The sequence below is a fragment of the Volvox carteri genome (assembly GCF_000143455.1).
Source record: "Volvox carteri f. nagariensis unplaced genomic scaffold VOLCAscaffold_11, whole genome shotgun sequence".
Taxonomy (NCBI): domain Eukaryota; kingdom Viridiplantae; phylum Chlorophyta; class Chlorophyceae; order Chlamydomonadales; family Volvocaceae; genus Volvox; species Volvox carteri.
This window is the reverse complement of record NW_003307554.1, coordinates 140,243-166,774: the sequence shown is the minus strand read 5'-3', so window position 1 is coordinate 166,774 and position 26,532 is coordinate 140,243. Positions and strand designations below refer to the sequence as shown.

The 26,532-nt window shown below is 60.0% G+C and overlaps 4 protein-coding genes across 4 annotated transcripts; 1 reads left to right on the top strand and 3 right to left on the bottom strand.

Moving 5' to 3' along the window:
- Positions 1-1,305: 1,305 nt before the first annotated feature.
- Positions 1,306-8,862, bottom strand: VOLCADRAFT_88994 (uncharacterized protein; the record flags this gene model as incomplete). Its single annotated transcript, XM_002948611.1, has 13 exons — positions 1,306-1,434; positions 1,840-2,007; positions 2,513-2,638; positions 2,892-3,516; positions 3,854-3,918; positions 4,231-4,396; positions 4,799-4,899; positions 5,155-5,603; positions 5,643-6,378; positions 6,652-6,702; positions 7,334-7,882; positions 8,140-8,332; positions 8,804-8,862. The coding sequence occupies 13 exons, from the start codon at positions 8,860-8,862 to the stop codon at positions 1,306-1,308; spliced, it is 3,417 nt and encodes a 1,138-aa protein (XP_002948657.1).
- Positions 8,863-9,310: 448 nt separating this feature from the next.
- On the bottom strand, positions 9,311-10,505 carry VOLCADRAFT_88993 (uncharacterized protein; the record flags this gene model as incomplete). Its single annotated transcript, XM_002948610.1, has 3 exons — positions 9,311-9,349; positions 9,430-10,212; positions 10,443-10,505. 3 exons carry the CDS (start codon positions 10,503-10,505, stop codon positions 9,311-9,313), a joined length of 885 nt encoding a protein of 294 aa, XP_002948656.1.
- Positions 10,506-10,787: 282 nt separating this feature from the next.
- Positions 10,788-15,677, top strand: VOLCADRAFT_88992 (uncharacterized protein; the record flags this gene model as incomplete). The annotated part of the gene is made up of 7 exons (XM_002948732.1): positions 10,788-11,122; positions 11,333-11,498; positions 12,137-12,838; positions 13,355-13,679; positions 14,033-14,142; positions 14,529-14,757; positions 15,310-15,677. The coding sequence occupies 7 exons, from the start codon at positions 10,788-10,790 to the stop codon at positions 15,675-15,677; spliced, it is 2,235 nt and encodes a 744-aa protein (XP_002948778.1).
- A 2,905-nt stretch (positions 15,678-18,582) lies between these two features.
- On the bottom strand, positions 18,583-25,610 carry VOLCADRAFT_58671 (uncharacterized protein; the record flags this gene model as incomplete). Its single annotated transcript, XM_002948609.1, has 16 exons — positions 18,583-18,813; positions 19,124-19,285; positions 19,603-19,774; positions 20,097-20,143; positions 20,399-20,516; positions 20,937-20,983; positions 21,502-21,569; positions 21,915-21,949; positions 22,531-22,654; positions 23,152-23,246; positions 23,507-23,596; positions 23,860-23,996; positions 24,540-24,665; positions 24,927-24,997; positions 25,317-25,363; positions 25,456-25,610. The coding sequence occupies 16 exons, from the start codon at positions 25,608-25,610 to the stop codon at positions 18,583-18,585; spliced, it is 1,725 nt and encodes a 574-aa protein (XP_002948655.1).
- Between the last annotated feature and the right edge of the window lie 922 nt (positions 25,611-26,532).

Below are 26,532 nucleotides of genomic sequence, written 5' to 3'. Positions count from 1 at the left end.
GGATCCCTAAAACGTAAACAAGGGGTATAACTACCGGTCCCGGTACTGTGGTTAAATCAACCGTGCGTTACAAACTGTCGCAACAGTGACATTCGCAACCGCCCCGCCGCAAGATGCAATACAGATTGCAGAGGTGCAGCTTTCTACCCATGACTTACTCCCAAAACAGGACTAAGGGTGTCAAGGCCACCTGCACGGGAGTAAAGGGCCTTCACGGCGAAACCGTTGGTCCCTTCAAAAGTTACAGGAGATCACATACGTGCTCCTTAGACTATATGTCTATCGCTCGCATCGTTTCAGTTATACCATAGGGAGCAGCTGCTCCGAGCTAACGCTTGTTGTGCGGGCCCCAGCGAGGCAAGAGGCACATGAGCCGTTCCGAGATGTGCGCAGACGATTTGGGCCCTGCTAAGGTTCCGTTGACAGTTAACAGGCAATAAGGAGAGATGCCTGGACGTCGGTCCGCAACTGTGCATATGTCGTAGCAGGCTCTCGTAAGAAGTGAAGAGAAGAGGGATGAAACGAACGGGGAAACATGACGGGCCAGGAAGGAGGGGGCTGTTCGGAGTCCCATCTTGCATGGGTGCAAGCCGATAGCGAATTTCAGGGCAAGCACACTGCTGCCCTAATTGATCTGGGCCGTACCGATTGTAGCAGTTGCCTGAGTGAATTTTTGAATCCTCCGACGTGGATTATGAATGGATCCCGTGCGTTTCCCCTTCACGGTCTCGTGATCATCTGGCAGCTCCGGTTAACGACGATTTGGTTTGACTACGAAGCTAGAACATTCCTACTAGAAGGCAATCAGGGTGCGAAGGGGCCCAACACCCTTTGTCATGCTTACGATAGGCGCTGTCATCACGCCCTGGTAGATCATCATTACAGCGAAGGAACCCATGCACAACGGCATGACGCCTGAAGCCACCCTGCAGAAGCAACTAACCTGCATGTTCCACCATTGCCGAGTCCTACTATGCTTAGCCGCCTTCCCACACATCACTTCCACACCACACAGTCACCACCTCAACAACCTCTCCACAACCCCTCCTCCAGCGGTATCACAAGATGCAGTGCGCAACAGCACGAACCCCACGGAACCTCGCAGAACTTGACCTGCTGCGACACGGCCGCGTTTCAGCACACAACCCAACCACCACTAGCACCCACGCCACCCTCATCCCGAAGGCCGTGGCCCTCAGGAAAGGAAAAAGGGCTGCCCAGAGGATGCATAAGTGCATGGAATGCGGGCGAGCTGGCGGCGGCACCGGAGGCCCTACCCCAACCTCACAAGCAACCTCCTGCGCCTCACAGCACGTTCCATGCGTCAAAGCCCCACCACTGCAGCCTGTCCTGCACCTCCGGACAGCCGACGGGTGCCGGCAGCCGCCAAAAGTAGTGGTGGTCTACAAGACGGAGGGCGGCCAGCGGGGCCACCTGCGGACAGTTCCAAAGTACGGCACCTCATTTGGCTATGAGCTGCGATGAATGCTCCGGGGGGTCACGTTGAGTATTGTGGGCCGCGTGCCGGTTGCCGGGGATCCCTTGTGCCGTTTCCCGAGCTGCTGCTGCGGCCCCGAGTTCCTTGCATCCACTTTACAATACATGCCTCAATAACACTTTGAGCCCGGACAGTCGTTAACCTGTTGGAACTAGACCCGAAATTGGGTGAGGAGCCGATTCCTCCGCAGAACCACCGCTCACGTCGCAGAAAAGTCAGTGCACCTCCACACACATCTCAACCCCATCCCACGACGTCCTCATCCCACGCAATCCATCCTTCCGCCTGCGCAATGTGTCCCACTCACGCCAGATCCGCAGACTTCCCTGTCCCCTCCTCACCTGCGCTATCTGCATCTGCCACTGCACCATCTGGTGGGGGGGCGCCGCCCAGTCCGGTAACCACAAACTGCGCAACCGGGTCATGCCCCCCTTCGCCACCAGCGCCATAGTGGCCTCGTGTAAGGCCAGGGAGCGATCGCTCTCAGCTGCCATCGCGTCCAACATCAACTGGTGGGGCGCGAGGGACGAAGGGCGGGAGGGAGAGCGGGAAGGTGAACATGCAATACGAGTCAGTTACTTCTGCATGCGGCGTCAAGCCTTGCAAGCGGCGCACGACGGAGTTTTGGGGAGCATGGGCCAGCAGGAGAGCGCGGCATGCGATGATAGCCACTGGGCAGGGATTGCGCTGCGGGGTATGGACCGTGAGAGGTCATTGGAATTTCCAGCCAGGAAAGACAGAAAAGGAGCATTACTGCGACTTGGGGACACAAACGCATTCAAGTAGAGGTACTCAAACTCAATGAGTGCGGCTCGCGCGGGCCACATGCCTTGCCGAGCCATAAGACATATGATGTGGTGTAGTCTCACACGCACGTTGTTCAACCAGATAACGATTAACAGGGTGCAGGGACAACACGCGTACCCAAGCCGGGGTGATCCCTCCCTCCCACCCCCCCACCCCACCCCACCCCCCCACCCCACCCCCCCACACACAGAGAGAACACACACTCACCTCCGGCTCCAGCTCCACATCTTCAAAGCGGCGGGGGTCCAGCATGAGGTGCCTCAGCTGAGTGAGACCCCACATGTTCCGAATGAACCGGTGGTCGAAGCCGCCAAGGCCCAGTGTCGTCAGGTCCTGGGGCCGACCAGGGGAAACGGGGGGACGGAGAGGGAAAGTAGGACGTGACACAGTTTTCACATAGGACACATTCACGAGAAAATTAATCAGTCCCGTGAGAAAGCCCCCAACCATACACACACCCTCCGCTTGCCCAAGTCCCGAATTCTCCCTCCCTCTTCCCCACACCCACCTTCATATAACCCACACACACACGCAGGCCGCGAGCTGCCCGACGGTTTTCGATTTCCCGAGGGCCCCCCCTACCCACCTTCAGTTGGTGCAGCACGTTAATGAGGCGCACCGGCAGATCCTCCTGCTTGCTGACGTGGCGAACCACCAGCGTCTGCAACCCTGGCATAGCCGCCGCCAACTCCTCCGGTCGGGCCCCACGGACGTTACAGTCCGCCAGCCACATGTGCAGCAGCGGCGGCGCGATCGGGCTACCGCTACTGCCGCTGCTGACTCCAGCCCCGGCAGCCCCAAGGTCCTCTCGCCGTCGACTCTTGCCGCCGTTGCTAGGCCCGGCTTCATCGTCGCTTATCTCGGGAAGGAGAGCTCCAGGTGAGTCTGAGCTCCGCTCGGTGCCCGTCTGCTGGGCGACATCAACTTGGGTATCGGCTATTGCTGACCCCGCGGGGTAGGTGAGCGGGGCTCCTGGCGGTATGTCCACGCCCTCCGTCTGGGTGGCAACGGAGCGCATGTGGCTGGATCCCGATGCTACATGAGAAGGAACACCCGTCCCCCGGGAGCCGGCCCCCGTTGCCGTCGTCGCTGTTGTGGCCGCTGAAGCCGAAGGCACGGAAGCCTTTGATGGCTCCGGGCCGGCTGTCGGGAACTCGAACGGCGTTCCCGCGTACAAGTTGACCCGGTTGGCACACAAGCTCCTGAGCGTCCTACGATAAGAACCGGCACGACGGGAAAAGGAAAGGCAGGAGCATGGTGATGATGGAGGAAAGCGGTTATGGAGGCGAGAACGAGAGAGCGGGGGAGAGGTATAGCAAGGACGGAAGGACGGCGAATGCTGGGGTCTGCGTGCTCGCCGGGAGGGGGGCTGGCAGCAACGCAGATCGGAAACGGCGTCATTTAGATAGGAGCTTGCTACCTGTCGGAACCCAAAGGAATATCGCACTACCGTGGACCCCCCCTTGGGCGACCTCTGGATAAAGTCTGTGTTGCGGCTTGCCTTCTCCTCATACCTAGCCCAACACACTATCCTGGGTGGATATATACCTGGGCAGCTCCCCCATGTAAATGACGTGGCCACTGGTCTCTGGGAGGGGCGTGGCGAAGTTGACCTGCAGTAGCAGTGGATTCCGGAATTCGGGGATGCGAAAAAAGAGAATAATGAAGCAATGATGGAAGCAAAAGGAGGACTAAACCGGTGACACGTGCAAAGGAAGGAAGCAGACACAAACTCCAAGCAAGGCGGCTGGGAACCAGGACGAGAAAGACGCACCGGAAGCCTGACTCGGATGACGTCCGATGAGAGGGGAGGAATCCCGAGGCGGACCATTTGCCAGCCCCGCACACCACCTCCCGCGCGCGCAACGAAACCCAGCCAGACCAACCCAACCCAGCTGCTCTCACCCAACCCAGTCCATCCCCACCTGCGAGTCTGGGCTGATCCGGTTGGCCACAGTCAGCGACTTGAGGCAGGTGAAGGCGGTGAAGCACAGGGGCTCCAGAGCGGGCAACATAAGGCCCTCCATGTTCCAAGAAAGCAGATGCAGAGACCGGAGCGCGGGGGCAAGGGGCTCCAGCGTACGGACGAGCCTGCCCAGCACCACACCCACAACAACCCACAGAGGACATACGGTGTGTGCCGCGAGCGGAAGGCGGGACAAGAGCAGGGCGGGTTGCGGAACAGCGCACAGACGAAGATCCAGTTAAGAGCAATTGCGAGGATAAGAAGGACACGAGCAAAACACTGGGTCGGCACCGGAGAAGGGAGCACTTCAGCGGAGGGGCCTGGAGAAGTATTCCGGCTGTGGTAGACCGTGGCCGCTGGTGCTCCCGTGTAAATCCTCGATCCCAGTCCGCCTGGAAGCTCTCCTAATTGTCCTGTTGTGAATGCCCCTGGTCCACGAACCTGCCCTGACTTTCCCCGGTTAACGAGGCACGTATGCTGTTTAACCCCGGTCCGGCTTCCCGTCCCATAGTAGCAGGCACACTCACCCTTGCGTAATGAAGCACGTGCTCCCCTCCGGACCGAACTCGATCAGCAGTTGCTGCAGGCGGCCCCCCAATGAAGCGAGCGCTTCAAGGTGAGACTGCGCCTGAGGCCGGGGAGGATGAGGGGACGGGCGGCGGAAAGAAATGTGGTGGGGGTGCATCACATTGGTGACTTTGGTAACGACGAACGAATAGGGCCTTCATAACAGCACTCACTCATGCACCAAAACAGTGCAGTCACTCCATGCCTGCAAACAAGTACCTGGCTGCAGTCGTCTTGCATGTACACTACCTTTCATGACGTGACATCCCATGTCCTGCACACTGGTTAGGCGTCACGCAAAGTGGCGGGGTCTTACCATGGCGGTGGCTCGCAGAGCATTCCGGAGCAGCACGCCCTCCGGCAGGGGCCCGTCCCCAGCCGCCGCCCCCGCCGCCCCATCCTCATCTTCACCAGCGACCGCAGGACCCCCATCGCCCACAGGCCCCGGTCCAGCAACCCCCGGCCCAGCCCCCTGGCCAGCGAGAGGCGGCTCTCCCTCGGGCACCTCTTGCCCAACCTGGGCGCCTGCCCCGCCGCCACCGTCCTGCGCCGCTGGTTGCTGCTGCTCCCCCGCTCCTCCCCCTCCTCCTTCCTGCTGGTGCTGGTTCCCTCCTGCTCCGATACCGGCCCCCATCTGAGGCCCCTGGTTCAGGAGCTGAAGCAAATTCTCCATCTGCTGTTGCAGCACCTGTTGCTGCTGCTCCAGCACGTGCTGCTGCTGCTCGATTAACTGCAGCTCCGGCCACTGCTGCAACGCTGCCGCTGCTGCAGGGTCAGGGCCAGCCGCAGCCTCAGGCGCCGCACCTGCGGCCTGAGCTTGCGGCGGCGGTTGTTGGTCTGTCGAACCCTCTACCTCCGCGGCTCCTTCACCACCGGTGGAGCTGCCGCCCCCTACACCGCCTCCTTCGCCCTGACCCTGCTCCTGACCTTGTGTCCCCACCGCCGCCGCGCCGTCGTCAATCGCGGCCGCACCCTGGCTAGAGGGCCCCGCAGATAAGGGCCCCGGTTGCGCTTGCACTTGGGTCACCACATCCCCTTTCTGCATCCGCGCGTTTCCAGTTACCTCCGAGTGCTGGGGTCCATCAGGCACAATGGGTGCGGCCACTTCCTCGCCAACAGCCACATCGGCGGGTGGAGGCGGATGCTCTGGGACCTGCGCACCGTCGTCCCCTGGCCCAGCCCCTGCCGCAGCCCCTGCCGCAGCCGGCTCCGCATGCTCAGCTGCGTGTAGCGGCTCCTGATCCGGACCTTGATGTTGATGCCCCTGCCCCTGTTGCTGCTCCGGCGGCAACAGCTGAGCCCCCGGCCCCTCAGCCTCCATCACATCCCCCCCAATCGCGCCATTCACAAAGGCCTGACCCGCCGCCGCAGCGGCGACAACGGCCATTGCAGCTACCGCCGCTAGTCCGACTGCATCCTCTGCCGCTGCCGCCGCCTGGCCCCCTGCCGTGCCGTCCACCGCCACCCACACATTGAACAGCATCAGCTCCTGCAGCGCAGGCAGTGCTGTCAAACAGCTCATCAGCTCCGGACGTAGCTCCTGGGGGCACCAGGGAGTGGGGGAGGGACGGGGAGCGGGCGGGAGGATCGGAAGGGCGGGAAGGTCATTGGAATCATGGGACGGATTCGGGAGGCAAGTCGCGCACCAGGAAACGTCATGCCCGTTGATCCGCATTACAGGATTTTGCGCAACCCGTCTCCATTCCGAATGTGAAGCTCGTCAAAGCTCTCACCCCTCTCCACGTCGCCGCACCCCTCCACACTCCGGCTGCCTTTCCATGCTATTCGTCAACCCTACCCCGTTCCAACGCACCATGCAGAACAGCTTGATCCGGGACAGCCGTGACCCTGCTTGCGCCATGGCCTGCGAAGGACAGGACGCCACAGGAATGTACATGCAGCCGGAAGGTGCAGATACACGGGGGGTTGCGGGGACAGGACGCTGGTATGCATTCCGAGGTAGCTAGCAGCCCAATCACGACGCAGACACGGGGATCAGCACACTGCACACTCCTGACTGAGCAGCCCTGCGCTTGCCGATGGCTGGCTCATTGATGTAAGGCACCAGAAGCCTCCCACCAGCCACTCAGCACGCCGTATTCCATCCGCTGCACAATCCTTCCTTGCATTGAAGGGACGTACCCTGGCAAACGTCAGGTGGTGTGCAAGAGGCACCCCACCCACCCGTCCGCCCTGTACACACGTATCATTAGCACCGTCCTGATGTGCTCTCCCGACACCTACACCGACACACACACTCCGGCCACCCATACTCCTCCAAGCCTGCTCTTGCGCAGCTGCCGCACTGCTTAAACATCGGTGCAGTTGGTGTCATTCGCATTTTCGCACGCCATTCCCACCTAGACCACCCATTCGGGTTCATGCTGGATTAACCCCTGCGTCTGCTCCTCATCTCTTTAATCGCCTTCCTCACTTGCCCGCATTCTTAAAGCTCCTCCCCGTTTCCTTTCCCTCTCCCTCCTCCTCCTCCTCACCATGAGGCCCGCCTCCAGCTCCCGCTGACCCGGCCCGAACTCGCCCACCGAGGACAGCGATAGGTAGGTCAGGTTGGGCACCAGCACATCCAGCCGCCCCAGCAGCCGATGCAGGGCCGGGGAGGTGGTCAGGCTCAGGTACTGCAAACTGAACTGCCGCGCGGCCCAGCTGGGCAGCCGGGGACGACCCGCCATACTGCCGCAAGCCAGGCTACCGCCGTTGATGCCCTGCCCGGTGCCCGTCTCGGCGTGGCGGTGGCTGGGCTGCGGGTGGCCGTGGACCGGCGCATTGCGGTGGTGGTCATGCTGATGCAAGTTTGGGAGTGCGTGAGCGGGGGCAACGTGCAGGCCCGCAGGGTGGGCATCCGCGCCGCCCGGCAGCGGAGGGTGCTTATGTTGCTGGTGGTGACCTGCCGCGGGGCCCCCTGGCGGGGGCTGGTCATCATCCCCAGCAGGCGGACCGTCACCGATCCAAGGGCCCGTTACCGCGTTGCCCTCATAGCTGAGGATGAGGCGGGTGAGCTCCGGGAGGGACATGAGGGAGACTACCTGCGAATGGAGGACAAGGAAAAAGCAGGGAAACTGTGTGCCAGTGGCAGCAGACAGGGTGTGAGGCGACCAGGGAAGCTGTGAAGCTTACGTGCAGGTATACGTACATGCATACGAGAGGGAGAAGAGCGGAGGAACTCTTGCGCACCGCAATCCAAGCTACAGTCCATCCAGACCCCTAGATGTCGGCGGCCCGCACTCGTATCCCTCTAAAACTAAGCCGCTGCAGGCAGAATCCACTCCCCTAAGTCCCTCACCTCCTCCCAGCCAGCTCCCTCAGAGTCGAAGTACAGCGACAGGGAGCGCAGCGAGGTGATCCGGGCCAGGGAGGCAGCCGCCGCCCGGTCCAGCAGGAAGGCATTCAGGTCCAGGCCCCTCAGCCGGGCGCCTCCATCCGTCAGGGCGCGGAGCAGACGGGGAGTGTGGGGACAGGTCCAAACCACTTCCTGCCTGGTTAAGAGGTAGGGGCAGGCGCCGGGAGGGGGCGCGAGGGGTTAAGGACAAGGCGTCAGCCAATACAGACGCTCCCGAACACGAGCGCAAATGGTCCCCAAAAAGTAGAAGGGGCGCGGAGGGGGGGTTGGGCAGGAAATAGCATGCGCGTGATGTGGACAGGAAAGGAGGTGTCCCAGCAAAGCGATGTGCGGGTGTACTCAGCAGGAAGTGCTAGGTGCAAAAGGCCACCAGTTGGGCGCAGGGTGGATGGAGTGGGGCGAACGTCCTCAAGTAGCTTGGACTAACGGGCTTGGAGGTCGTCGGGGGCCCCATTGCGGATCACCACCCGACAAGGCTCCTCACCTCCGTTTACGTTGAAGTTCCATACCCGTACAATCACAGCAGTAGTTCTCGTCCTCCTTTCCCCTTGCTTTGCCTCAACCCGCCACCCAGCCCGGACACCTCTTCTCGTTCCGTCCTACCTACCTGCCGAATAGCCACCGCAGGGTGAGTTCCTGAAGCAGTGTAAGTCCACTGAGAGCCATAAGGCCCCGACTAAAGGCCCACTACAGACCGGGAGCAATGGGAGAGGGAACAAGCGGCTCATATATACCACTGCGGAAGGGGAGCTGCAGCGCAGTGAAGTGATAAAGTGCTCGCCGCGACATCCCCATCTACGACAGCCCCATGTGCGTTTTAGAGAGGGAAAACTAGAAGGCGACGCAGCCTTCTTACGTGCTGCAAATCGCCGCCTCCTTCAGGAGGTATCTGGCGCCACAAAAACACAGTCGGCCATCAAACTTGTTTATTTACGAGATCGCCGCACGGTGCATTGTGTGAACAATATAACCACCTTTTCCGCGTACGTGCCTCTTCCACCATACAGCAACCCAATGACCCACTAGGCGCCTAGGGTGAATACAGGACGTATGTAGAGGGACATCAGCAGCAACGCACATAGCACCGTACGGCAGCTGTGTTCCGATCTTCAGTTTACTTGCTGAAACGTAAGGACGACAACCGCACTGGCAGCTGCGGCCCAATGCAGTGTCCCCTCAAGGCCGCGGACGGGGTTCTGTAGAGCGGGAGGCGCGCTTCGTGTCTTCCCCCACCTGCGCGCTGGGGTCCAGCCCCGGGGCTCCGAGGCTCCACAGCTTGAGTGTGACCAGCTGGGTGAGGGCACCCAGGTTGGTGAGTTGCTGCGGGAAGTCCCATGCCAGGGTGTCGTACATGTGGAGCTGTGAGACGGTAGGCTGGCAGGTAGAGAGCCCCTGAAGCGCCGCCACTTCCAGCCGCGGGTGCTGCAGCTGTGATCGGTGCATGCCCACTGTGCGAACGAAGGGAAAGCGGCTGAGCAGGTGCTGCATCAAGGGGGGAGATATTCCAGGATGGAGGCTGAGGCCGATATCGGCGTTGGTGGAAGGCTGACTCGCGGCGAGGCTTGGGCGGGTGGTGGCGGATAAACCGCCGCAGTCGGCGGACCCTGCCGTGGCGCCGCGTTGACGGTTTTTGGCGTCAACGTCACCTATGCCATCGCTGTGAGCGCTGGCGTGGTTAGAATTGTGGGTTCCATTGCTTCCACAGCCGTGCCCGTAACCTTTTCCGTGGATAGGCGCGTTTTCCTGCGTGGTCTGGTTTGCGCTTTCCCCTGCTCTGCTATTTTGTTGCACTTGCTGTCGCTGATGTTGAGGTTGTCTCTGCTGTTGCTTCAGGAAATCAAGGTACTGCTCCACAACCTCGATTTGCTGTGAGCCCGCGGGCCCTGACGGCAAGGTGATGCTGCTGAGCAATGGTACGTGGAGGACGGTCACAAGCGGCAGGACCGCTTGGCGCCATGCTCGTGATACTAACGCGAAACTGCCCAGTTGCGAGGGCAGCAGGAGCTTCGCCACCTCCTGCGAGGGATTATACGTAAAGCCCAAGCAAGAGCCAATTCATGTGGATGAAGTCCACTTCCATGGAATATGTCTATCCGAAGGCCTAAAATCGCGATGGCTAACCACAAGACCCAACGCAAGGTATTTCGCTCAACCAGCCACGGATCAACCGGCCGGCAAGTTTGTACTCGAAGAAAATAAAGATTCATATACGAAACAGTTCTACCTACGCATGCCAAAGAACTTACCAGGAGCAGCTCCGTCGGCAACGCTGACCAGTCGGGAGCATGCTGGTGGCGATGCGATGCCATCGCGGGTAAAGCAATCAAAACCACAGTTGGCGAATGCACAGAACTATATAAGGATGTCACAGGCTTGGAGAAATCCTAGCGGCCGTACGGATACAGTCCAGCGGAAACATTGCACTGAAGGAGAATGTGCCAACAAAACATTACACCTTGCATTGGGGGGTTTCTCTGGATATGGTGTGTTACTACTGTGCCTTCTTTGTCAACAACATCAAGTACGTCAACACAGGTGTTGCATTTGCCTCAGTCACGCAACTCATTGAGGATGGTGTTGAAAGTTAATTGATGATGTCGAAGATTAATTCGATCATGGGTCACGACCTGGGGTGGTTACCGCGCCGCAACTTGGGCGTTCCGAAAGAGATTGGTCAGCTGGGCAGGAACTCAAGCCTAAGATGTGCGCCTCCACACGGGCAAGAATTCACAACTTTAAGCCTACTTAGAACTCGACCGATGTCTCAATACCGGTATAAAAGCGACCCGTTTCGGTCATCACCCCGCGCACGGCCATGGCTCCGTGCTAGATGGACGCTGCTAACAAAGGCTTCTGTTGAGGAACCGCAGCAAGTGCGAACTTCGATAGCCAACGCCCCGCGGGATGTGGAGGCTCACTCGCCAAGGTACGGCGCAAGTTAGGTGCGGCCGTGGGCTAAAACGAAATGCGCGCTAACCCCCAATCGAACTGTGTGTTGCCGCGATACTTCTCTCAACGTTTATGTTTCTATACGGACTCAGTGTTGCTCCACGTTGCCGTGCACCGTTGCCTTCGATTGCCCAACGGTCATGCGGCAACATGGCGCGACTCAGTAGGCAGCTTAATCGCCATGCAGGCACCTGGCGGAGGTCGCTACTACGGAGGTGTCCGTCGAAGGTAATGTGCCCACAAGCCCCGCAGACCCGCAAGGATGCGTCCCTCCTAGCGGTAGGGGACCAAGCGCCCCTCCCTACAATGAGATCCGTGCTCTGGATGCGGAGATTCTGTCGATTGGGCTGCCGGTGAGCGAGGGGCGAGGTGCGGTTAGGGTAATAAGGAATGATTGCTTATAAGTGTACGCCGATGGGCTCTGGCATGTGTTGCGGTGTTGTGGACCTGAGCCCCGTGGCGGGTGTATTCCTGCTCTCCCTGGTCGTTCCTTTAATAAGCATGCAAGCTGCAAGGCCCTCTCGCCTTCAATTATTACCTTGGTTTTCCAGGTCAGGTCTGTGCTACGTCGTGTTGCATCTCATTGGACTGAACCGTTGTGCCGTGTTCCCGCGCATCCAAACTCGGAATCCTCCCACCCTTCCGCGCGTCCTGCCCCCTGCCTGGCCCTTGTAATACGCACCCCACCGCCTCACCCCTTCGGTCCTATGTCGGTTGCATGCTATGGGATTGTGGAGCATCTGAACCTGGGCGGGTGGGTACACTGCTGCACCACAGCAGGCTGCTCCAGGAAGCGCAGCTTTGTTCACATATTTCGGCAAAAACGTTAAAGTGGTTATTCGAATAATCATTGCGGGCTAACGAATTCCAGTATCTCCAAAGCAAACATGAACAGATGTACTGCGCTGTATTGCTGGCCGGGTGATTTACCTCGTGTCTTGGAGGCGTCTAAGCAGGCCTGAGTCTCTTGCGGTTTCGTACGTTTCCCCAGATGCTGGCCACCTTGGCCGCTGACCCCATCGCGGGCCTGGTGGACAGCGCCTACATGGGGCGGGCGGGTTCAGCCCAGCTCGCGGCAGTGGGGGTGGCCCTCAGCATCTTCAACACAGCCACCAAACTCTTCAACGTACCCTTACTAGCTGTAACAACTAGCGCGGTGGCAAAGGCAACTGGGGAGGCGCGAAGGGCAGTGGAGGCAGCGGCCGCGGCGGCAATCGGCGCTGGGGGCACGGCCGCCAACAATACAGCTTCGACGGCGGCGGCAGCTCTCTCGGCGGCGGCTTGTGTGAAGGCCGGCGCTGCCGCAGCAGCCGCCGTGCCCCACCTCGACGCTGACTCGGCGGTAGCGGATACCGGCCGCCCTGTTGTCGCCACCGCAGCTGTGGGAGACGACGACAGCGGCACAGGTAACGGTGCCGGCGGCACGGCTGCAGCTGCAGCGGGGGCGGCTGCTGAGGCGGCAGGAGCAGCCGCCGTGGCGGCTGTCTCGGCGCAGGCGCGTGCTGCATCCGCGTGCATTTGGTTGGCGGTACTTGTGGGGTTGTTGCAGGCTGTGCTGCTGGTGGGTGCGGGTCCTCGGCTGGTGGCTATGTGGGGTGTGACGGCCACCTCCCCAGTGGCCCAACCCGCTCTGGGCTTCCTGCTGGTGCGGGCGGTTGGGGCGCCAGTCACCATACTCATGCTCACGTTGCAGGTGACGGTTGGGGAGAGGTGGAGTGGCTTGGGATGGGCATGGGTTGGGGGCCAATCTGAGCAGTAACTGGAGTCACACATCCCTGCGGCGCTTTGCACTCCACGCCCTAAGCCGTTCCTAGGTAGTCGTTAATAGCCGTTTGTAGCTGTTAATAGGCGTTTGATGGCTGATTGCGGTGGTCGCTTTTACGAACCGATCGACAGCAGGCAAATCTTAATATTTGCAAGGTTTTTGGTTCCCCGCCATCCACCACGCTATGTCATGGGTATGAGTGGAGGTGTGCTGGTAATCGTGCAGGGGACTCGGACAGTGGCCCCGCGGGGTTCCTAATCCCGGGGGAGGTCTGCCCGCATCCCCCGGTGTGGCCTTCTCTACCGGTCCTCTATCCCGCCTTTTTTGCGTTGCCATCAGATCCCCACCCTCACCCTGCCGTTCCTGAGCGATCGGGAGGGAGCTGATTCAGCCAGCAGCAGCAGCATTCTTTCATGCCCCTTCCCCCCACCCCCCCTTACGCAGGGTGTGTTCCGCGGGCTACAGGACACGCGCACCCCCCTTCAAGCCACCCTGGTCTCCAATGCCATCAACATCGCCCTGGCACCCATGCTCATATTCGGGGCGGGACTGGGAGCGGTGGGGGCCGCAGTCGCCACAGTGGCGGCTCAGGCCATACCCCTGGTGCTCATGGCCCGAGAGCTCAGACGGAAACTCGTGCTGCATACCCCGCAAGCGCAGGGGCACGGGCAGGTGCAGCAGGTGCAACAGCAGAAACAGCCCCGACAGCCAGCCCAGGGTTGGAGCTGGTCTCAGGTGACGGACGTGCTGCCGCTGTTTAAGCCCACAGGTACGTATGTGCCTTGCGCCTGCTGGCTGGTTGGGTGGTCGTCGGTCAAAAGCCTATCAACCACCCAAAAATATACGGGTGGGTGCCCGGCTGGCTAAGTGTCAATGTGTCTGGCCGGTGGAATATATTCGGCCATCCGTCTCCGTTTGGTGAGCTGATCTCAACCAAGTCGCTCCTGACCTACCCCAGAATTGGATTCGTATGTCATGTGTTGGGGATGGGTCATGTCTTTTTGTCCGGCCCCTCCAGCCCATCAGGCTCAGGACACAAGGACCGGCGCTTGCATACCTGGCTCTGCAACCATGTACAGCTAAAAACGTTTACGGCATGTCTTTTTTCTTTCCCCCCTGCAGGCTTCCTGGTTCTCCGCAGCGTCTCCGTGAGCGCCACGTACGCGTTCGCTACCACGCTGGTGGCCCGGGCGGGGGCGGCGGTGACTGCGAGCCACCAGATATGCTTCCAGGTGGGGTGGGGGTTGAGGGTGAGAGTGAGGTGACATCTTGGAGCAGCGAGGTGAGGGGGCGATGATTAGCGATTTTAGATGACCCCCGGGATCTGCGGTTAGGGACGTGCCGCCGGCCCTGGTTGGTACCCGCTGACTCGTTCTCCACGCATGTCCTCTCGCACTGTCCGGGTTCAGCTTATCATCACTTCAGCACCTATACGTCCGGCCTATGCGCCCTCTCTCTTAGTGGTAGTGGCCACATCTCCGTTTGGCCGCCACGTGGCCTACCCTCCCTCGGCCCACTCTGGACTCCGGTTCGGCTTTTCACCCTTCGTTGACCTTTTTCCTCTTCCGCTCCTCACCCCTCCCCTCGTCATAATCGTCCCTGGCCATTCCGATCACAGCTATGGCTAGCCTGCTCCCTGCTCGCGGATGCTCTGGCGGTTGCGGCCCAGTCGCTCATGGCTCGTGACCTGGGATCAGGCAGTGTGTCAGGAGCCCGCATGGTGGCGGGCAGGGTGGGCAGTCTCAGTGTGGGACTGGGGCTGCTGCTGGCGGGCGGCCTGGCGGCTTGTGGGGCCCAGCTGCCCGGAGTGTTCAGTTCAGACCCGGAGGTGCTGAGGCTAGTGGGAGGTAGGTGGGGGGAATCATATGCAAGGAAACGAGGAATAAACTATCGGCGTCCAAAGTCCTCAACTGCCCCCAGTGAGTGAGTCCTAAGCGAGGAAGTCATGGACACGCGGTTCCGGTAGTAAAGCCCGTCATTGGGTTACCGACATGTTTGTGGTGTAGTCGTCATCGGGTCTCGTGAGATCGTGAGTCCTTGAGACGGGGTGTGGGGTGGGGAAGGTGCGAAGGGCGAAGAGGAGGGGGGGGGTATACGTGTTGAGAGCCCGCCAAAAAAGGGGATACCCTATGGGGTTTTCCGTAAGTGATGTTACGTGCTTGCCTCACATAATGTCATCGCTTTTTTTCGCTTTCGTGCTTCTACTGCTGGCCATGCTAGCGTGCCACATCCCCGACATACACACATACATACACACAGACGTAAGTACAAGTGTTTCCTTCCTTATCGTAACTTCAACCCCCCTGTTCGTCCGCGCGCGCACACGCACACGCATACGCGACCCTCCATTCCACTTTCGCTGCTCAGTTCATTAAGACACCCATCCCTCCCGTCCACAGCGCTCTTCCCGGTCATTGCAGCCACACAGCCAATCACAGTGTTGGCCATGGCATGGGACGGCATCTTGTACGGGGCGGGCGGCTTCCGGTACGCTGCCGTATCCATGGCCTTAGCTGCACTGCCCGCAATAGCGCTCATGCAATTTGGTGGCGGTGCCGTACATTGGATTGCGGGGCCGCTGGGTGTGGGCGCGTCGGAACCGATGGCGGCGGCGCCAGGCGGCGCGCCGCAGCTGGCGTCTGAGGAGCAACTGTGGTTGGTGTGGGCGGGCCTGGCAGTGCTGATGCTGTTGCGTTGGTTGACAATTGCAGTGCCGTATGCTGCACGAATAGGGCCTTTCAGGCAGTTGCGTGGCGAGGGCTTGTGAGAGGGTGTCTTTGTCTTGCCCCACCAAAGCGATTGAATAAGCCGACCACTTCGAAAAGGCAACAACGCTATGTTGTAGTCGGGTTGTACAGTTTGCAACCTATTCCTGTGGTGGTAGCTTTAATGTAGGCTGGAGGTTCTTGCGTACGAAGAACAGTTGAGTGAGGCAGATGGGAGCAGCAATGGCTAGTCCAGGGTTCAGGCCGGTGGGCAGCGATGACCATGGCAACGGATGGCTGGAAAAAAACCGATTTGGTTTGGAGGATATTCGAACACATCGGTGCGATAGCTTCTGTATCTGGGGTTGTTGTGAGTGCACGGAAGGGAATGGCAGCGAGAGGAGCCGCGAAGAAGAATGTCTAGAAAACTGTTGGTCCGGGTGAATTCCGAAGTAACCGAGCGGTATGGCTTGCAACATGCTGGCATATGGCTGGATGTGAATGGTACCGGCAAGCTCACGCCGTGTCTTTTCCTTTCTTTGTGTGAGGTTTGCCGTGCGTTGTACGGATACGGCACCATGGACGAGATAATGACGATACTGTTTCCTACTTTCGCGTGTTGCGGCAATGGCTAGGCACGGCGTGCATGTTGCCACACCGCACCGGCGGCTGCCGTATAGTTGATATTCCCCCCTGGAGTAGGTCGATGAGCGAACGCAGCAGGAACGCAGCAGGAAATAGCGAACGCAGACGGAACGGCTGTAGCTTTCCATTTGTTCAACCCCCTCATTGTAGAAGAGCCTGCCGGCTATTGGGTTTTCTTACCACCACGTAATGCCGTGGTACCTTCTTCACCAGCTTAGGCGTATGGGGCTTTGCGCTTGGCGGCTAGTTGGTTCGTTTGCCCCTTTGCCCGGTTTGTATGATGTTCACCGGTTGTGTCGCTATCGTTACAGGAACACTGAATAGGTTGTTTGCGAGAGGAATGCTTTATTCGGCATTCCGCCTCGGTTGCACTGATTGTTGTCGTGGCACTGCTGCTGGTGCACTGAGACCCCGTCCCTTTAAGGCCGGTGCACTACTCTTCCTACCGAATCGTACTTCATGAAAGCCCCTTGCCGCACTGCACAGCGATACCGTGCTAATCAGCAACGAGCTCACCGCGCGGGACGTGAGAGCGCATAACGTGTATTGCATGTCGGCCTTTGCCGATTGCTGTTGAAGAACCCGTTGCAAACTGCCACTCCCACTTAGCACACGAAGCACATGCCCCTGCTGCTATCCCATGACTTTCAGTGTCAGTATGGAGGCGCCCAGGTGTCATGGAACCCAGGTGCAGGTAGAGGGGCAAACCCACATACCAGGAGCACGTCCAGGGAGCAACAAGCTACGGGTCAGACACGGGGGAAGTGTCCTTCAACAGCGCTGAGGAGAGGCGGCCAACAACAACCTCGGTGGGGCAGCCAATACATCTATTGCTGGGCACAAGTGCAGGTTCACTAGCGTCGTCCTGCAAACCAAGGTCACAAACCAAAGCATACTCCATACCCGATACTCTACTCGAATTCCCCACATACACGTCTTCCTACACTCCGCTAATGGAACCCATCGTCCAACGCAAAATACTTGCACTGACTCCTGAGCCATCATGGGGCGCATGCACACCGCCGCGACAATGGGGCCGTCAGGCTGTCCCAGGTACAGCAGCCGGTCGTAATTCTCCCAGTTCCCCGTACTCAACTCATCCGTCCACCTGCCAGGTAAAACCCGCCATCCATCCAACCGCTCGTCCATCCAGCCATCCTGTTACGTACGGCGGACAGGCACGCACAACCTCAGCTGCGGCCCAACCTCAGCTGCGGCCCGAGCCCACGAGGCGCTCTACAACCCGCAGACACACTCACCAACCGCATCGCACCGAGGCGGTGTAGGGCCACAGCCTCCTGCCCCTTCCCCTGCCCATGCGCTCGCAACTTCTTGTGCGCGCCACTAAACACCCATGAATGTGATCCCTCTTTCTCGCATGTGTGCGCCCAGAGGCCCGCCGTTTGATTTCAACTTCACCGCCAATGGCCCCTGCTGCCGCGGGTTTGCAACACACATGTTTCAAGGATAGCTGGTGCAATCCATCCGCGGACGCGACCTTGCCCGGGGAGACCCAAGTGCTCCGGGCTGCTTCGATGGCAGCCTGGACTTGTTGCGTGTGTGGCTTGGGGGCATCCCGTCAGGGGGATAGGAGGACCTCCCGACGCCTCTCTCACCCACATGGCTACACGGAAGAAAGCTCCCGCGCACACCGCCAGACCAGGAGCCCCGCATGTAACAAAAAATGACCCATGTACGACTTCGAGTGCTCTCCAACACTTGAACGCTCTCCGGCTCTCCTGTACCTCGCTCCCTCTTCACACCCGCATAAGGCACAACTGCCTCTCCAAAAAATGACCAAACCTTAACACAAACCGCAACGACGGGAAACAACGGCCATCACGACCGCAGCGCACCTCCCCTCCTGGAGACGCGCCGGTGCGTGACCGCCACCCAGACACGTGCTCTCTCTCGCTCTCCCCTTGTACAAGGGAATACACTCAACAACCGTACGATGCGTGTGGACAGTGCATACAACTTGAACAAACATTTCCATAACAGCGCGACAACGAATAATTGATCATGTTAATAATATCGATTATGAAATTATCCCATCCCATGGACTCAACCGGCAGCAATTGCTCCGAAACTCTCCTCGTACTTCGCTTGAACGTAGCACCGAAAGCGACAGCCCCTCTTTGCATACAACCAGTACATTTCACTCTGACCCACGACGGTGGGGTTATTGGCAGTACCGCAGCAAGCCTCTAATCCTAACCCCCGAACGCATGCTCGGCAACAAACAGGCCGCCCCACAGCGTGTCATCCAGCCGTTCGCTCTCCACCCTGGCGCAACTACTACCACCCCCCTAGCCCCCTCTCCTAGCCCTTGATTTCCTTCTCAAATTTGTCCAGCCGCTGCACCCTCTTGAGGCCTCGGAAGACCAGCACTCCAAACACCGCGGACAGGCCCAGACACAGAGCCGCAGGGCCCTCCAGATTCATACCCCCCGTCGCCACCGCCGCTGCTGCTCCTGGGCCGCCGCTGTTGATGGCCAACATGGTGCCCACGTTCAGCAGCCCCATGCATGCCACCGTGTTCAGGGTGGCCATCTGGGCGCGCGGGGTAGGGCGGGGTAGGGCGCGGGGTAGGGCGTTTATGGAAGCGATGGAGGGGGAAAGTTGCGGCAGGACGGTGGCGCCGAGGCACTGGAGCGGGGAGCGGTGGGGCTGAGGGGTCGGAGCGGTGGAAGGGAAAGTATCGTGCACTAAACACGTGATCTAAGAGCCCGGAAGGATTACAACACTCAAGAGTTCCCGACATCGGCTTGCATACCCCTCCGGGTTCCCCCCGTTTCCTGTTTCCCTGTCGGTCCGCAGCTCCCGTCCCCACTCCTCCTTACTCCCGGATGTGCCTGTATACCTGGAGCACCCCCGCCCTGCGGTCCGCCCTCTCCCCTTCCAGCACCCGCACTCGCAGCTTCAGGTCCCCCGTCTCCAACTGGGCTACGGTGGCCTCAATGCGGCGAATACGTAGGGGCATGGCGGCTGCAGCAGCACCCAGCTCGCTGGCCTGCTGCTGGACCTGCGGAGAGCAGGATGGCATCCAGAAAGAGGAGGCGGGTAGGGGAGTGTGATAAGTGGGAATCAAGGGTAATTGAGGGAAGCAACTCCCTGGGGAGCAAGGCGGAGGGAGGCCCGCCGGCCCGAGGTCCCACAGACCCCCCCGACTATTCCGCCCTCTTTCGGGAAAACATTCCCAGCGCTTGCAATGTCTTCTGGACAGGCTGTACGGCCTTTGTTCTGATACAGTTGTCACGGCGCCCACCATGAGCGTATGCGCGCACACACAGCTCCCTCCTACATACCAGCACACCCACATCCACACGCACACACCCACACCTGCTCCAGCAGCGCCGCCCCTCCCCGGGCCCCGGTTGCGTCCTGCAGCTGCAGCAGCTCCGCCGCGTATGGCTGGGCGACCTCGTTGAAGCGGTAGTTGGGGTTGAGGGTTTTGCCAATGCCCTCCAGGGTGGAGAAGGCGCGGAGAACGAAGGTGAAGGTGGCAGGGAACCTGGCGGCCGGTTGGGCGGATGTGGGTGCGGGTGCGGGTGTGAGGACGTCTGGGTGGTGGCTTTATTTCACTAGCTGCGTGTGTGGATATGGATAACATGTGCTCTGTAGGAGAGGTAAGATGCGGGGAGCGCGGGCAGCGGGACTGATCCTCATGACGCGTGTGCCTTAGGAGGGTCGTGGACTCAGCCCCACTAAAGGTGCGCCTCCCCTCTCCCGCCCGTGCTCCACAACACCCTAACCTCCCTCACTCCCGACCCCGCGCTCCCGGGTTCAGGCCCGGCGAGCTGCCCTCCCAGTCCTCCGCGGACTCCCGCGGCCACCTGAACGGCTGGTCCAGAGCAATGGCGAAGAGGTCCTCGCCAATAGCCTGGGGAATACACGGGATGGAATGGGGAGGGGGGAGGGGGGAGGGGGGAGGGGGGAGGGGAAGGGGGGAGGGGGGAGGGAAGGGAGACACAAGCAGTAACTCCAGAGGCTACCCGAATGTGGATACGACTACCCGGAAGGGGGTGAGTGCGGAGGCAGGATGGCAGGAGGCACTGCACTGCAGGTGTGTCCAGATCAGCGGGCGGACCTCCGGAGAGCGAGCCAAGTGCCGTACATACCCGCATGTCCCCCCCACCTGAATGGTCTCCTGCCTCTCCGCCTGTCGTGATAGGTTCTCGATAAAGTAGTTGATGGCCCGACGCAGGCTCAGAGAATCACCGGTGGGCTTGATCACCTGAAGAGCCACCAGGGCCCTGAAAGTGGGGAGGGAGCGGAGGGAGGGAGGGGAGGGGGAGGGGGAGGGATAGGGAGGGGTTTGGGAAGAGGGGAAGGGAAAGGGAACCCAATACGGAGAACAGGGTCCCACGCGGCGACGAGGCATACCGTTTCTACGATAATACATACAGGGAGACTGTCCGTAGCCAGGAAGAAAACGTCGGTGCATACCGCTCAACCCCCCCTGTTCAACCCTGCTCAAGCGGGCTCGAAAAGTTGCACCGGTATCCGCCTATACCCCTCCCAGGCCCCGCCACCCCGACAACTCCGGCAGTTGGTGCGCTGGAGGTCGGCAGTACTTTCCCTCCTTGACTTCTGTGTTACATGTCTCTTCCCCCCCCTACACACACACACCACCACCCACCGGCTCCGCAGCGTCCATGTCCGCCCGTACCCACCTGAGCACCTGGTCTGTGTCCTTCCGGTAAACACCGTAGAAGACGTCCTGTCGGGCGGAAGGAGAAGGACACCGGCCGGGTGAGGGGGGTGAGCGGGGGTAAGACGAACTGCAGGCGATTGAAGCAGATACCAGCGATAGATGGATTGTCCAATGGAGGGTGGGAGGGTGTCCGGAGGGGGAATGCCAGCAAAGCTAGGTACATAGCGCACGCCAAGCAGCGTGGTGCGTGCGTGTGGATGTGTGTGTGTACAGTACGAGACGGATGGGAGGGCTGCAGTGCATCAGGGAACCGCAGCTGGGGCACACGCGCCCGGGGGTATCGAAGGCTAGGCTCGTCCTACACGGCAACCACGCAGAGGGACACGGACCGAGTTTCAGGTTCGGACGAGAGCGGAGAGCTTAGGTGGCAGGGTTTTAGCGCCCCTTGAGCAGGGTATGGCATTGAAAACACACGTTTCTCCATCCGCATCCGCGTCCACGTTGCCCACTATGGATTCACGCCGAGGGTGTCTTGGCTACCGGCATCTATCCTCCCCCTCCCCCTCCCCCGCCCTAGTCCTCACCAGCAGTCGTGTTCGTACGTCAGGTACGATTTCACCCATCATGCCAAAGTCATAAAACAGCAGGTCGCCTGAGGGATGGGGCCACCGCGGGGAGATACAGCATATGATGGTTGGTGGAATGGGGAAACAGCCCTGAAAAAGGGGCCGTAGGGCAGCGGAAGGTCCCCCAGGCCCCGCGGTCGCGGCTGAGGGTCCAAGGGTCCTTTGACGAACCGGGATGAGCCGGGGTGGTGCCACATGACCACCCAGGGTCACGCCGCCGGGAGAGCAACACGTAGTGGACCCACAGCACCCCCTCATCTCGCAGTCCACAGGGAGCCGTGACCCGGGAAACCCTCCAGGGTGGTCGCCTCCCTCTGTAACAGACAAGCATACATACATACGTACATACATACACCTATGCTTCCCCTCACCTGTCCGAGTGTCCACACTAACATTGCCAGGATGGCTGCAGGAAACACGGCGGGAGGTGTGTAGGGTTTTAGCATTTGGAGGGGTGTGATATGTGTGTGTGTGTGTGTGCACAAGGCATCGCCGGTGGTGGGGAAACGGGGACCCCCCGGGGGACGACAACCCTTCTCTTTCAAGCAAGCTTCGACCCACACCCCCGGGGGCCGGAAAGCTGCGCTGGCTGTACCGCTCCCCGGGGAGCTGCTGCGGCCTCAGGAAACCTCGCTGGCCTACATCCCCTTAACAGGAATCCCGAAGAAGGTCTGGCAAGGCACAAGTGCTTGTGTGTGAGGGGGGGATTTGGGTGAGTGGCAGTACGTACCGACTGCAAGGCGATTCAGGGTGCAAGGCTACGTGCCGCACAAAAAACCAACACGGCACCTTACTGAAGATGGCATCGCAGTTTAGGTTTCATGCTTGCCTCTTACGGCATTACAGCCCACGGCTTTAGGCATGCCCCACATCGCCACGTTGCATGGAGTCTACCCAGAAGCGTCATGCTACGGGTCCACGCTCGCCAGCCCGCCCAGCTAGGGTCTAGCGAAAAAATGAAAACCTAACGTCCACAGGAAAACCCACGGGTCAGCATGGAAGAATCCGTGTTTGAGGATCTGGATCAGGTAGGCCTCCGTGGCCCTGCGAGCAATGGTGTCTAGATCCAGTCCTGCCGCCTGCAGCCGGGCCTTATCGCTAATCTTGGCACCTGGTCGGGTGAGGAGGAGGGCGATGTGTGTGTCTCTATCGGGGCGAATATAATCATGATTAGCAGCGAATCCGAACCCGGACCCTAAGCCCGGAGAAGTGAGCGGCTGGAGACGCCTAGAGGTTGAAGCGATGCGCGGGTTGGGTAGTGCATGTGTGGAGAAATAATTGGAAGATGTGACAGCATGAACTCCTCTTACGGGACCCGACAAGAGGTGTATAAGGGGGCGATCACAAGCAATCGAGTAGGAGGATGCGGTGGCAGGCGAAGCGAAGGTCTTCGTGGGATCCTGTCCAGCTCCCCACAACACACACATCAGTCGACCATCTCAAATGCAGCTCATATCCACCGTCGCACCCAGGCGCCGTATCGTCCCACATTCGCTGATGTCCTCTCCTTCGTTCCCCCTCCCCCTCCACCTATCTGTCTATCTCTGGTATCTGCTTCACTCGCCAGTGGTTCGTCTTATCCCCCTCCCCCTTTCCCCCCCATCTCACCCGGCAGGTACTCCAGTACCAGCACACGGGGGCTGCAGTACTCCCAGTACACCTTGGGCGCACGAGCCCACGAGGCATCCACACGGAAGTTACGTCTGGAGCGGGAGAGAGGTGCACGGGGGGGTAGTGTTGGAGGTCGGGTGGGTGATAAGTGGGTCGGTGGGTGGGTGGGGACTCATATGACGATGCAAATTCAACAGAACTCTCCAACTGCCGACGCCCAAAGAATGAGTGAGTGTGCCAATAATCGATTAGCCCGTGGGGAGAGCACCACAGCCCCGAGGCTCCCCCAGGTTGTCCGCCAGCCACCCACAACCACCCACCCACCCACAACCACCCACCCACTACCACGCACCTGAACCTGTCCGCGTTCCTCCCCTCGTTCAGGTAGTCGATTTCCTGGTACAGCACGGTGGCGCATTCCTGGTAGATACCCTTGAAGTCCCTTCAAGCGGAGATCGGGGGACGGAAGGGAGATAAATGTAGTGCACGCATGGGATGGGTTGGGTTGGGGAACGGGGTCCGTGGGATAAGTGGCTGCCCTGATGGGTGGGGCGCAAACCCCAGAGGCGCAATAAATCTGGGACTGCGATCAGGGACTGCGAGGAATTACGTGGTGGTCGTGTTGTGGGGGTTGTACGTCATGACCCAGCGGCCCATGCCAGCCCCTTCTTCCCCATTTGCTGCGGTGGCGGCCCCTAGCTCCACCTGTTTTCATCCCCCTTGTCCAGCTGTTCCGCCAGAATCCTCAGGTTGTTTAGGTCAATGTCGAACAGCTGCTTCAGTCCGGGTCGCTGCACCTTGACCACCACCTCCTCACCGCTGAACAACACGGCGCGATGGACCTGAGCCGGAGGGAAAAAGGGGCGGAAGGGGGGTAGGGGAATGGGGCATTGGAGGGCAGTTGGGGACCTAAAACCCTAAGGGAGGGAACGGCTAACCAACTGATTTACAGGAGTGGATTCGGGATCCAATTATCGTTCCGTATTGTTGAACCTGTTAAGACCCACTAAACCCGGAGCGTCCATCCGAGCAGCCACAAGCCCAAATGGTAGGCGTGAGGGCGTGAGGGTGCAGGAAGCTAATCAGTGCGAGCTGATGACTAGCGTTCACAAAGCATTCCTCGTTGAGAACTGATCACGGCAATAATGTACGCCCCACCACAACCCGGTTTACAAGGTCTTAGGGTAGCCGCACTTCGCGCCTGCAGCATGATGCCGAAAGGTGCTTGGAAACTTTCACGCTCCTAAAATGGACATTGCACAAACCACAGAAAACCGGATCTCCCACACACCTATTCGCGGCCTCAGGCCCCTTCCTCCCTCCCTTCCCTCCATCAGCAGGCAGTGGTCGGAGCCGCACGCCGTGCTTGTGCCCCCGGGCCCCACCTGCCCCAGACTGGCCGCGGCGATGGGTCGCTGGTCGAATGATGCGAAGAGCTGGGAGATGGGTCGGCCCAGGTCTTTCTCAATTATGGAGATGGCTTTAGAGGCGGCGAACGCGGGAACACGGTCCTGGAGGCCGCGGGGTTTGTGAGAAGAGGGGAGTGCGGGGTGCGCGAGTGAGCCAGAGCAAGCAGCCACACGGCAAAAGGAACCCTAACGGGGCGAGCAGTGCAGCCCAAGTGTTCTTGCACAGCCAAGCAGGCCAACAGGAGGTGAGCTGGCGCCACACTAGCACTGCGGAAGCGCCCCCTCCCGTACCCAGGCCCAACCTACCACATTCTCCCCCACATACACACGTGCACCGCGACGAAACCCTACCCCACACCCTACCTGGAGCGTTGACAGCTCCTCCACGAACTCAGCGGGTAGCAGGTCGGAACGGGTGGAACTCAACTGACCAACTGGGGGTAGGGGCGGACGGGAGAGGAGGACATACTGAACAAAGATATGGCCCAGCTGGTCGGGAAGAAATGGAAAGGAAAAGGCACATCTAGGAATGGTGAGCGTGTGTGCATGTGCGTGCAGGTTTCGGGGGGGGGGGGGAAATACACATGGCCCCACGTGTGAGCGTGTGAAGACCAGCCGCTGACACATGGGCCATGTCGGCGCATGCAGGGTGTCCCGCCATTCTTGCGTGCTACTGGTGATGGCACTACCGCCGGCTGTGGCTCTCCTTTCGCCTCGCCTCTCCGGGGCGCTGCTGCCCCGCATGGCACTTACTCTTAATGAAGGTGGGCCCCAGCTGCAGCACACTGTTCAGCAGGTACCTGGGCAGTGTGGGGCAGAGGATGGCGGTCAGTGGAGCAGCGCAGCGGCACGCAGGATCACCCAAAACATGTGTGTATACGCGCTGCCGTACCTCGCTAGGCCCTTCGCCCTCTGGCCCCTCTTGGCCTCAGTAAAGCCCCCCGGGTAGGACCACTTCTGATCCAGCAGCCACAGCCGGGAGCGGAAGAGAGTGAAGAACAGCCAGGTGTCGATGTTGCGTTGAGTCGCGTTGTAGTTGTCCTGCATAATCAGGACCCGTCAACACACTTCGCCTACCCTGCCTCATTAAGCTATTCATACATCACTCAACCGGAGTTGGTATACCCCCACCACGAGCACAGACGAACCTGTGCCCACTTGAAGTCCGTCTCCGCAGGCCGATCCAACACCTCAGCCTCCACAAGGGGGCCGCCGCCAACATCGTTCGACGAGCTTCCGGCCGCGGTCCAGGAGGGGCTGCTGCTGGTGGCGGAGAGGGCAGCAGGGACGCGTGTGGCAAGCAGCTCTGTATCCGCTGCAGACGCAGACGCCGCCGACCCGCGGGTCTCCGCAATGCCCTTTGCCACCTCTGCAGCGGCGGCACGGACTGACGGCCATCCAATCGGGACAACGGGACACCAATCCAACCGACCGACAACAACAGGGGAACCAAGCCAGCCAGTGTGAGGTATGGGATTAAAAAGGTTGGGGGGTTGGGTTGGGGACATACATCGTTAGTTGATGAAAAGCAAATGGGGAAGTGGAGGATCTCATCAGCACGGTGAGGCGAGGTGGTGTGGGGGAATTGATGGAGAATTTACGCGTTACAGGTCTGCGAGAGATGTGATAACGTTTGGGGTTGTCTGCATGAAACGAGTATTCGCGCGCAACGTGCAGTCCGGCACTTGGATTGTACATGGAATCCGCACCTGCGGGCATGTATGTGCGTAACGGCGCACGTGCTAGAACCACTTCGTTAGCCCTCGGCGGCTTGGCATTGTTGCCGTTGCCGCTCGGCAGGTCCACGCTGCTGAGGCTGTTAGCGCTGGATACACTGCTGTATGATGTCCCACTACCGAGCCCGCTACTGCCGTTCCTGCCGGGTGCCGTTCCTGGGGCCAGGAAGAAGATGCGTGTGCGGATATGTTCGTAGGGGAAAGAGGGGATGCCCCAAGGAACCACAAAACAC